Genomic DNA, 12,389 nt, shown 5'->3' with positions numbered 1-12,389 from the left:
TTCATGCTCTGTCTCTCTCTGTCCCAAAAATAAATAAACGTTGAAAAAAAAAATTTATAACATAAATGTTGTCATTCTGGCATTTTTTAAAAATGTTTTTCGTGTTTTCTCCCCTCTAGATGATGTTGAAATACAAAGACAAGAAGTGGTACCAGTTCTGACAGCTAGAAATCCAACTAAGTACAACGTCAGCCAGAAGGAAAAAGAATTTTCCTTTTTTATTTTGTCGATTTCACTTTAGGAAAGTTAACATTAAAGGGATGTTCGTCACTGGATACTGCTCTTTCCTAGCACAATCACGCACTGTTTTCCCTCAGTCATGTGGCTTTAACTGAGGAGGAGTGTCCACAGACACTCAGAGTGGAGTCTATGGTGTGTGCCAGCTCTGAGGTGACGGTTTGGGAACTGAGCAGGTCACGTGTTACAGACGAAGAAACAAAGGGGGATGTCGAGGAGACCTGGCAGGGACTATTCCTGGATCATTCCTGCATTAAACTTGCATATGCCAAAAGAGTCTGTGCTGTCGTATCTGCCTTCAGTGTTTGACCTCTTTGAGGGAGAGGCAATAAGTCAGAGGTCCTGAAGCTGAAATAGTTATGTTTGTGTCACTGACTGAGTTATGAACAGCTGTCTTGGACTTTCCCTTCCTTAAACAGACTGGTCATCAGTATCATTAGTGAAAAAGAAACAAACTGTTTGTTACCATATCTTTAGACAGATAAGCTGAATGGTGGGCTTTAAATAATAAAAACATACACATAGTTGACTTGTGTATGGGCTACTCTTGGATTCTTGTTATTGTATATTTGTGTTTAGTCCATATTTTGTCAAAAGCAAAACAAGGTGATACATCACTTTTCATTGAAAAGAAAAGTGTAGAGCATGACTGAACTGCTCATCATTCTGGGAGTTTCCATGTAGTGGCTATACAGTGTGGAAAGTGAGAAAAACCTCCATTGTGGTGAGGAGAATACTTCAATGTCCCTTGTCCTTGTTCTCATTAATTCAGCTAAAGGTGGATTTGACCAAAATAGTTACTGGTTACCTTTGTAGAAATGTTGAAATTGGCTAAATTTTTAATTTTGCTTGAATTTTTATAAAACGTTTAACCAAATGTACCTTTGCATTATTTAATTAAAATTGCTTAAAAAAAAAGTTTCTTTATTTCACTAAAATGCTCAGCTCCCTTTTTAAAATGCCCTTTATTTGCTAACAGTTCCAGTACACCCAGGTGATGAGCCAATTAAATCTTAGTGCACATGCTGTCGCATGGAAAATTACAAGCATCTCTTGTCAATAATTATCTATATAAGAGTCTAGTCTGATGACCTACAAAATATTTTCTGTAGAAATATACTATAAATCTGTACATGTCCTTTGAAGGTTTTAAAAAGCCAAAAGGAAAGGAAAATATGTGCATTTTGGTAACTAAATTATTTCTGTATTGGAGTATAATACAAATGAGACCGTCAGTGGACAATAAATGATTGGTTCCTAGAAGAGCATTACAGACAGGAACGAGATGGCTTGGAAGGAAGTAATCTCATAATGCAGGCTCATCTGAGATTATTACCGATTGTTCTTAAGGCAACAAAGGAGGAGCAAAATAGAAGCATTACACTTACTGTTAATGAAATTTAAATATTTTCTTCTATAAAAAATTGCTTAAAACAGTTTTCCTTTTTTCTGTAAGAGAGAATCAGAGCACAAATTGATAGCAAACTTGATGGTTGTTTTGCTATCCCATAGGATCATTAAAGGTATATGTAGAACACCTTAATTTCGCACAGTCTGTTAGGCGTTTTTTCCTCTTGGTTATTTTCATTAATAAAGCTTTTATGTTTACATTTTTATAATGTGCACTATGGGATACAAAAGTTTACATTAACATTTACTTTAAGTATCATTATGGAGGGACTAAATATATGTGATAGAGAGAATTGATCAAGCCAAAACATTTCAGAAGTCATTTTCAAAAGTTTTTGAATTTGTAGAAAATACCTACAGATAACATATTTCTGTTTAGTTAATGTCAGCAATATGATGAACATTCAGGAGTTTACAGATGGCTTAATTTGTATCCTGTATTATCTAATAAACCCCTTGTTCCATGATCTGTCACAGGAAGTATTAGGCCCTTTTTCAAGGTACAGTTTTAAGAGTGTCCTCAATTATATCAATAGTGAAAGGATTTGAAGTTGAGAAGCGTTAAGTAAAGTAATAAACTGACGATTCCCCATTTCGTAGAAGGGCATATTAGCTCCAGCTGTTTAATTTGCTGTTATTTTGTGTTAATTGTACATCAACTTTATTTTCACTGTCATTTTTCCTGTTGTATATAAAATGAGCTAATCCTGTAATTATTTTCAAATAGAGAAGTAGATACATTTATCGGAGATGGACTTTATAAGAAAATGTTAAATCAATATTTTGAGTTATTTTATTTCATTTTTAAATCTACGGATTATGCACAGCAAACTAGAAACTCACTTAGGATTAGAAGGCTTGAAGTATTTTTGAGAATAGGAAATAGCTTCTCTGAGTTATACTTGATTCAGTCTGTAGATAAGAGACAGTCTGCAGTAATAACTAACCCAGGGAGTTTATTGTAATTTGAGAGAGAACATCTCTATTTTTTTTCTTTTTAAGCGCAAAAAGTAACAGTCACCAGCAAGCCAGGATTTCAGGAAAATAAACCAAAAAAAAAAAAAAAAAAAAAGTCAAAAACATTAGAAAAGTGAAAGATGTGTGTGTGCTTCCTCCATACCTCCATATCCTCATTTGAGGACATTATTCTTTGTTTCATGTGTCTTTGGCTCTAAAGTCATTGAAGTATTCATTGATTAGCAGTTTGTCAATAGGAAGTTGTTTGCCTATATGTGCCATATATCCAGTTCACTCTTCAAGCTAAAATTCATATGTATTTGCTTAAAAAGTTATTTGAAATCTTACACTCTGACAAATTCTGTGTATTATATCCATTTGAAGTTTTGCATCATCTTAATCCCCTGGGTTTGCATTTCATTTGTACGGAGCGTTTCCAAAAATGGTTATTGATCTGAGCTGTTATTAACTTCTTAATTCAATTTTCTTTATGGATGTGAAAAAATGCTGCTACCTGTCTATGTTATGTGTGGTATATCCCAGTTTAAATACAGTACTTTCTAGTAAAGAAAGAAGCTTTTCTTTTGCTTAGAACTTCTTAATTGTAGGTTTCTCTGAAGTTATTCCTGTAGATTTGTGAGTGTTTTAAACAAGTCTGAAAGTGTTACACATTTTTAGGTTACAGGGGGTGGTGGGGAGACAGCTGAGGGAATGGAAAACACGTGGCAGACCCCACGGAGTACAAAGTTTTACCCTGAGTTCCATATTCCATATATGTTTTGCTTAAGGCATTTTCTCATATGACATTAGAAAAGCTATATCCAAAGGTAAATTTTTTGTGGCAAAGATTTATTTTACATTTTAACTTTGGGGATTTCGTTTATTTGTTTTTGCAAAATAAAGAGCACTGAACTTTAAACTTGAATTTTTTCTGCACTTTTTTAGGTAATGAAAACTTTTTATTATCAGTTAATCCACATTTCTCAGTTAAAATCAAGTGATACATATGTATAAAACATACCAAAATCATGACTATGCTGCTAGCTGCACCTTAAATAATTAAACTGATCATAGTCTTAAAACCTTTAATAGGGCTTTATATAGTTTTCAATTATAAAAAAAATAGTAAGATCATTTGCTGTACGTTTCAGTGTTCTAGGTCTTAAATATTGCAACACTTTCAGATTTGTTTTAAGATCATACAGTAACATGTTATATTTATACATATGGCTAGAGAATATACTTTTAATTTTAAAATAAAATTTTTATAAATGTACTCTTTAATTTTAAAAATGGTGAACTTGTTAAGTTTAAGTCGAAGTACTTAAAAAGTATGTATATTATCCATACAAAAAGTTATGTTTTACGCTTATAATAAGAAATATTGGTATCTCATATCGAGATACAATTAATTTTAAAGAATCATACATTATTCAAACGTCTTCACACATTGACAGGAAAGAAAATCATTACTATGGTTTAAAAAAAACCCTCTATTGAGCATTTTCAAATATTAATTTTATTTTGGGGAAAATGCCCACAACCATAATTGCAAGATCTTTCTCACTAGCTGCAGCTTGCTGTTGGATGCCTACCTTAACTATTGTTTTAAAATATATATATATTTAAAATAGTTTTCCAGGTATTTTCTTCTACCTTTTTTAAAAATAAATTTCCAAAAATGAAAACAGAGTTTATGTATTTTTGTCAATGAAGGTTTTTATTTTGTAGTTTATAGAATTTGTTCCTTATCAGTTTGATACTTGATCAATATTCCTAGACTTTTTAATCTGTATTTACTTTGAAAAAGAGCACTTCTCTATCTTAAGTGTCCTCCTTTTTTTCTTTTCCCTTTTAGAGTGTTTGTTCTCTTGGATTGAAATTTATGCCCATAAGTGATTTTTTTTCATTTGCAAATGAATGTGAAGATACTGTTTACAGCTTTTGTTAATTACACTTTTCATCACGGATCAATTTCTTGTAAAGTGCTATGGGGATTATTTTTCCTGTGAATATTAGTGATCTTACTGCCACAAGAGTTTTAAAGGTTCTGTGGACAGAAAATGGTTGTAACAACAACAACAACAAAAATTAAAGGGAAAACTTTAGTTTACCTTTCTCAGCTGAATTAAATGGTTTTAATAACTTCCCAATTATCAGGATTTTCACATGGCTTTCTTCAGTTACTAATACAGTCTTAAACTACTAGGCACAATTCATTTACAAATCGAGTACAGTCCAGGACTACATGTGATTGCTCTTTTTATTGCACTCTTTGCATCAGAAAAATCATGAATGTCAGTTTTGCCAGTATTTTGCAATGAGGATCATAGTTACTAACATTTTTATAGTGTATGAGATGTAAATAAGTCAGTATTCATTTATTGAAGGTTGTTTGGTTCAGGCATTTAAAATGGACATAGGCTAATGGCAATGGAATCCAATTTGTTGGGGAATTTCATTTTTTTAAATATACTTTTGCTAAGTATTTCATGTTGTTTGAACTTTGCTTCAACTGAAGACAATGTGAGGAGTTAAACATAGACTCAACATGTCAGTAGAAAGCAATGCAAAGAGGGTAAATCATGTTTTAAATTTTTTATTTATTTTTTTTTTTTGTAAATAAACGGTACTGTGATACTTTAGGTGTGACCTCTGCTTAATATGATAGTTAGAACCAGAAAAACATTTCTTTCTAGGTATACTATTGGTTCATTGTAAATGCATCACCAAAACAATATTAAAAAGAGCAAGGATAAGTTTTTCTAACATTGTCCACTTCGGGGGCAAGCATGCTTGGTATAGAGCTCTAGCTTGTGTATACCTTAAACCGTGCCCGCAGGCAGTTTTCAGTTTGCTGCACTTTTTATTTTATTTTTTTTTAATTTTGCTCAGTCCAGTAACTATCTCAAAGGTAATTGCTGGAGTATGAATTTTAAATACGGTAAAAAAAAAAAAAAAAATCTCTGTGTACTGTTTCATTTTAAACAAAAACAAAAAAGCACTATTGCAAACACTAAAAAATGTGTTAAACTTTGTAGTTATTTTGCATTCCTGTACTTTACAAAATGTCATCACAGCAAAAGGTTTAAAATTAGGTAATGAAATATTTTTGTAAATAAATACCGATAAGCTGGTATTTTAAAAAAATGTATTATAATGTTTCTGGAAAATGTTCATATATATGTATATGAATGTCTCTTTATGCTGAAGGGCTCTGATTGGGCAAAATAAAATACTCTAATCTCTCCTGAAACTAAACAAGCCCTTTTTTCTGGAAAATCTGTTTTAATTTTTTCTCTGAATTGTGGAATTAATCAATTTGTTAAACCTAAGCAAATGGTAGATAAAATAGATGTCTACATTTGCAAAGATAAAGTTAATCAAGCACTTCAAGTAAGACAAACTGTATTTTTCTTAACTAAGTGAGCTTTTTGGTAAAAGTCGCCTTCCCTTCATGGAGTGAGGGTGCTTGTAGAGGGTGAGAGTGGAGGAGGTAGGTACTTAGCTGTACATGAACACTGCTTGGCCTGTAGTGTGTATGGAATCCCCTGGGCATCTTGTTAAAATACATTTTTGGATTCAGGGCATCTGAGGTGGGGTCGACTGCATCTCTGACAAGCTCTCAGGTAATGCAGATGCTGCTGGTCTGCAGAACATAGTTGGAGCAACAAGGCTGTAGATAATTTCCATAACTGGCATTCTGTTAAGTAGTGTTCAACGACTTGTACCAAGAATGGACATCACATTAATGGATCTAGAATAATATAACTCAAGACCAAACAGGACTTCCTTATCATATCCATTGTATTTCCAAGTAAAGAATATAGTAAGTAATTCTCTTGTTAAAGGTTTATTTAGTTTTGCAATCTAATTATACTGTCCACATGGTGGCAGTCGTGTCTCACCTTACTGTCTGAGCCTTTAACCAAAGCTTAGTAGCATGTAACAAGGGAAAACCACAGATGTTGCAAAGATTAATTTTCATTATAATTAATTTTTATCTGGAGAATTATTAAAGTCTTGGATATGGGACAGACAAAATGTCTTCCTAACCTGTTATGAAGTGATATAGAACATTTGGTAGAACAATCTGGTTTATTATCAAAACTTTTAGTGTTTTTCCAGAAAATCTAGGTATAAAGTGATAAAAATTTTGGAAACTAAAGACAGATTGTCTTCATATCTCTGTTCATGGTCTTTTTAAAGAAACGCAATTAGGGTGTGTCCTGTGTAAATGGTACAGTGCCATCCACTGTTTAGATGGAAGGATACTTGTCAATGTAACTCTTCATAGGAATCTGTAGGAAGATTCTGGTTATTTTCCATCACTTTAAAGTTAATATGATTGCTACATCATCACACTTTTGTCAGTTCTTCTTAAGAAACCTCTCTAAGTCATTTTACTTTTCAAATTTTATCTGTTTAAAATCAATACTCTATATTCTATTGACTCAAAACTTACATAAATATTCCAACCCTTAGTTTTAGTCATATTACCTAATTTTATACTATTTTAAGAAGCAACGCACCATAGCCTTTCATAACAGTTTTTTAAGCCAACATAATACACATTTCATTAATAAAAACAAAGTTGCAGGTAATACAGAATATGTTGTTACTAGCAAACTAAAAAAAATCTCAAGTTCTTCACTTTCATGTCTGTTGCAATTTTCTGCCATCCATGGAAGACCTAAAGTTCTGCTTAACAGATATTGAGGGACAATTAACCAACATCTTTATAATTTCAAAATGAGTGTGTGTCTTCCCAAACAGAAGACCGTTTTGTGCATCTCTCCCTGACAGAGTTTATCTTTGAATCTTCTCTCCTCCTCCCTCCCTCCCTACCTCCTCCAGTTCAGTTCTGTCCCTAACCCCAGTGCCTGTCACCCCAAATCCCTTTCCTCTGGTGTTTCTTTTAACCAAGCACTTTTGCCAATTTAGGGGGAAATACTATAATTCTTTACAGTTTTCAGAGGGTTCCCCCCCCCCAAATACTGGGTGGATTTATAAATAATTTTTATAAAAAATAACGCTATCTCTATTCCTTGCTGTAACCTGCAGACACTCAATGGCTGTGTGTGTGTGTGTATGTGTGTGTATGTGTGTGTGTATATGTATGTGTGTGTGTGTGTGTATATATATATATATATATATATATATATATATATATATGCATGGATATAGAAGAAGAACACATTTTAGAAAATGTTACCACAGATACCATTCATCTAAGCAGGGGTTCTCAAACCTGAGCATCAGAATCTCCCAGAAACCCTGTTAAAACACCGATTGCTGGGCCACATCCCCAGAGTTTCTTAGTAAGTCTGGAGTAGGACCCAAGAATCTGTATTTTTAACAAGTTCCCAGCTGGTACTGGTGCTGGTGTTCCACAAACCACACTTGGAAAACCCTGATCTAGAGCAATTCTGTAGAACCAGTTTTCCCTTCATAGCACAGATATTTTGGATGTTTCCTTTACTATTCTCTAATGAAGCTCCTAGATAATAATATAACTTGCCTATACCTGTAATTTTTTAAATTGGTATGTCCTAATACACCAGTATGAAATGAGTGTCGTTAATAATTTTAAAAATGAATTTCAGTATGTAAATCCCAAGGTTACACATTAGAAGAACAACAGAGTTCCCAAATTTCCAAAATACTCCCAGTAGGAGTGACCTCCCTCCCCTCCTAGTACTTCCTCCCACCCTTTACCGTGCGAACTGTTGGCCCAGAGCATGAGACCAGCAGTAAGACACATCCTTTTTCATATCTTCACATCCAGGGGGGCTGTTGAGAAAATGTTCATAAATGCTATGCCATAATGTTTATAAGAAAGTCTAGAAAGAAGACTTACATGCTAGTTTGGATTTTTCATGTATCTGCTTGAAGTCCTCTAGTAAATTCATGTTCCCTTTCATTTAACCCATGCTTTTGAACTGGTCAGAATGGATGAGAGAACAGGACTTTTCTTTGTACATTTGTGTCTGAAACTCACTAATCTTAATAGCTGGTGTGGTGTCATTCTCCTAACAAAAACTCCTCTTGATAAAATAGTGAATCCATGTATAAGATTCTATTACTTACCTTACCTTACTAATGTAAGATGTAATAATATATAACCTCTGAAACTCATTAGAAGACAAATTAGCCCACAAACACAAGGCTTTATGATCTAAAGAATATCAGTCCCTTGGAAGCTGTGTGAATCAGAAATCTATTTGAGTAGGAAAAAACAAGTAACAGATCCTGTACAGGATCAGCAAATCAGGGAGTATTAAAAGTGCTAGAATGAAGATAAAACCCAGATACATTGTCTTTAATAAAGTAATTAATGGACATCAGTGAATTTAAAATGTGAATTCCATAACCTGTAGTTTCAACTGAATTTCATCTTTGTGGTCTATTATTTCAGGATGATTTATTGCCAACAATCATCAAGATATAAGATCTTATTAAAATTAATATGCAGTTGTCTTTCAAAATAGAACAACCGTAATCCCAGTGCCTGGCAATTTAAAAAATAATGATAATAAATACATGCAAAATTATAAATGTTAATTTTTTCTCTCTGGTATAGAAAGCAAATACTTTTTGGTGTTTAGTCATAGTATAGTTGACATTTTTCAAAGGTCAGTGATAGACTCTCTCTAAATAAACATAAAAGTTGTCTGAATTTAGCGTGTTGCTTTCCTGTTCTTTTACAGAGCAGATTACCTTTAAAAGACTTTGTTTCTAGTTAGCCAGGAAAAGACTGGATCAGGCCAAGGTCCAAGCCCTTTACTTGGCTGATTACCACCAGTATGACCCTAAGTTACTTAACCTTTTTTAAACACTTCCCTCAGATATTAAACAGAAATAAGAGCAGTACCAATTTTATGAGTGTTTTAAGGATACCATGAAACTCAGCCGAGGGACCCTGCTATAAGGGTGCCCGTTGCACTCTACCCTGAACGACAGCATGGCAGTCCAGAGAGCAGGAGCTCTGAGGGAAGACTGCTTTAAATCCCTGCTCCATGATATTCACGTTACTCAACTTCAGCGGGTGATTAACCACTCCGTGCCTCAGTTTCCTTGTCTGCCAAATGGTAGTGATTATTAAGTTAGTACATCTAAAATGCTCAAGACAGTATCTGATTCATATGGCACTTCTTAAGCTGTCACCGATAGTAACACATACCATTATTGGTGTCACTAACAAAAATGCTGAGAATTATAAAACGCATCCTGATTGTCAAGATGTAAACTGCATGAAAATAGGTCTAAGAATTGATGAAATGTCGTGGTAAGCACACAAAATGTTTACCATTTTTAGGAAAACTAGGAAATGAGACCCCCTCTGCCTACTTTCGACCACATGTAATCCTAGATTAATGACCTTGAAGGACAGAACTTCTAAAACTCCTTCTCTTCAGTGTTTTCCCAGGCACAGGTCTTGTCAATGTGAAGCTACTGAAGCTAGAACTCACACGGCTCCATCATAGGTAAGGTGGTGTTTCGGGAAGCGTAATACAACGTAACACAATACAATACAATATAATACAACAAGATGAAAATTAATTTTAGAAGAATCTCATTCTTTATTCAACTCTCTCAGAAGATGCTAAAAGGAACTCAATTTGTAGCCCCCAAACACACTCATATCCATTCAATCTTTTGAAGTTTTAATCGCCTCATATTCTCTGCGACTTTCAGATGCCAAAACCTTCATTCAGTATGTTCTCTCCCTCTCTTCCCTTAGACTCAGCTCGAAGAATGACCTAAGTCCTCTCTCCCCATCCTGAGTCTCAGGTAAGATGCTCTCCTGTGTCAGTCCGGGCTGCTGGACACTTGGGGAGCTCTCTCAGTCCCTCTGCCTAGCCATGCCACCTGGGCATCTCTGCCATCATGTCGTCGTGAGGGGGCAAGTTCTTTGAATTCCACAGGGAAATGGAACCTTCGTCCTCCCGACTCTTAGACCCTCAAACTTTTCAGGGAGTCCCATTACTCCTCTATCCTCCTTGGAGCTGATCCCTGATGGGTGTGTGGCTCAGGGTCCTGTTGTCTTCCTCCACTCCAGCCTGTAGGATTATTGTCCTGTCTGGACAGACAAGAGAAAGTCATTCTGCATGCTTCTTCTTTGGACCAGTCCTCAGCTCTTATGCCCAAGCTGTCATTTACTCAAAATCTTTATTCTTGTTTTGCCTCAAAGCTAGTATCTATACCATGAGCTCAAAAATTCCATTTTAGGGTACTTGGGTGGGTCCATTTGTTAAGTGTCCCACTTAGGTCATGATCTCATGGTCTGAGGTTGAGCTCTACTTTGGGCTCCGCACTGAGTGTGGAGCCTCCTTAAGATTCTCTCTCCCTCTCTCTCTCTCTCTCTCTCTCTCTCTCTCCCTCTCCCTCCCTCTGCTCCTGTCCCTAGCTCGTACTCACTCACTCTCTCTTTCCCTCTCCCTCTGTCCCTCCCGTGGGTATGAGCATGCTCTCTCTGTCTCTCTAAAATAATCAAACAAAACAAACAAAACAAAACAACCTCCTTCCTGTTTTTGCTTTAAAGCTATTATCTGTACCATGAACTCAAAAATTCCATTTTGAAATTCATATACAGACTTAAAAAAAAAAAACCTCAACAGATACTAATTAGACACCAAGACGTGTCAGATTCTGTTTTCAAATATTGGAAATAGAAAAGCAAACAAAATTGAGACACTGCCCTGGAGTTTACATCCAGTGACAGTGACATTTTCCTTTCTGTCTGTTGCCTCAGTAATGGTCCTGACTTGAGGACAAGGAAGTTGAAAGGCCTTTGCCACCTGAGCAAGTGAAAATAGGAATTTTATATGCGGGGTGAGGAAATATATCATTTAAAACATTGCAACATTCTCCCACCATAAATATTCATTAAGCACCTAATCTTCTCCCTTCGTCAACACCCACATCTAACCTGTCACCCATGTGTCCTTATTACCTCACAAATTATTCTCCAACATGGCCTCTTTCTTTCCTCCCTCCTCAGGGGCAGCCTCTGCTTCAGCTTCCTGGTGCTGATCATCCTCCTAACTCCACACCCTTTTAAGGCTCCTCCCTCTCTAGTATGTCCCAGCTCAAATTAAGCGAAACTTTTCAAAGGCTCCTCTAACCACCTACCGTGAATTGCAATGTTTTAATATGGCAATATGGCTGCTTACCAGTCTAACCAATATATGCCGTAATTCTGGTACCATTTACCATTCCAAACCTATTTCCTGCAATTACCTCCTGCCCTAACAACATGTGCTGTCACCTCTGTGTACTCTTGTTCATGCGTCCTTTCTTTCTTAGCCTGGAAAAATCATACTAATCCTTTACGGCCAAGCTGCAATGTCATTTTCTCTTGGAAGACTTCCATGCCCCCAGGAATGATTGATTACTCTCTTCTCTCTGCTACAATAACCATTCCTCATACCACTGGTTGGGTCCTTATCACAACGGGGTCCAGTTACTTGTTCATGCATCTATCTCTTTAGATTAGGAGCTCCTTGAGAAAAGAGACTGTCTTATCTATCTTTGTAACTCCGGTATCTGGCATTCTACCTGTTAAGTAGGAGATGTTAATTAATACCTGTTACTAAATGGACAAAACTCAAGCATTTATGTATACCTATATCATATATTTATACATATGCATAAGCGTTCATATAAACCCCAAATTCACATATTTTATATATCTCCTGTCTTATCTAAGTTTTAGTATGTCTGTACTGCCACAAATGTTTCATCGCTGCTACTATTTCTTTTGAAATTTCCCTGTAAATATA

The 12,389-nt window shown here is 35.3% G+C and overlaps 1 protein-coding gene across 1 annotated transcript in view; it reads left to right on the top strand.

The window, feature by feature from the left end:
* The window catches only part of STXBP5 (syntaxin binding protein 5), a 170,574-nt gene extending 164,714 nt beyond the window's left edge, over nt 1–5,860 (top strand). The window contains exon 28 of the mRNA XM_040448625.1: nt 120–5,860. Within this exon, the coding sequence (XP_040304559.1) occupies nt 120–161 (42 nt within the window). The 3' untranslated portion in view covers nt 162–5,860. The remainder of the gene's footprint in view (nt 1–119) is intronic.
* The last annotated feature ends 6,529 nt before the right edge of the window (nt 5,861–12,389 follow it).

This window comes from Herpailurus yagouaroundi, unplaced genomic scaffold (assembly GCF_014898765.1).
Source record: "Herpailurus yagouaroundi ecotype Mexico unplaced genomic scaffold, PumYag 198, whole genome shotgun sequence".
NCBI lineage: Eukaryota > Metazoa > Chordata > Mammalia > Carnivora > Felidae > Herpailurus > Herpailurus yagouaroundi.
This window is presented reverse-complemented; position numbering and strand designations above follow the sequence as displayed.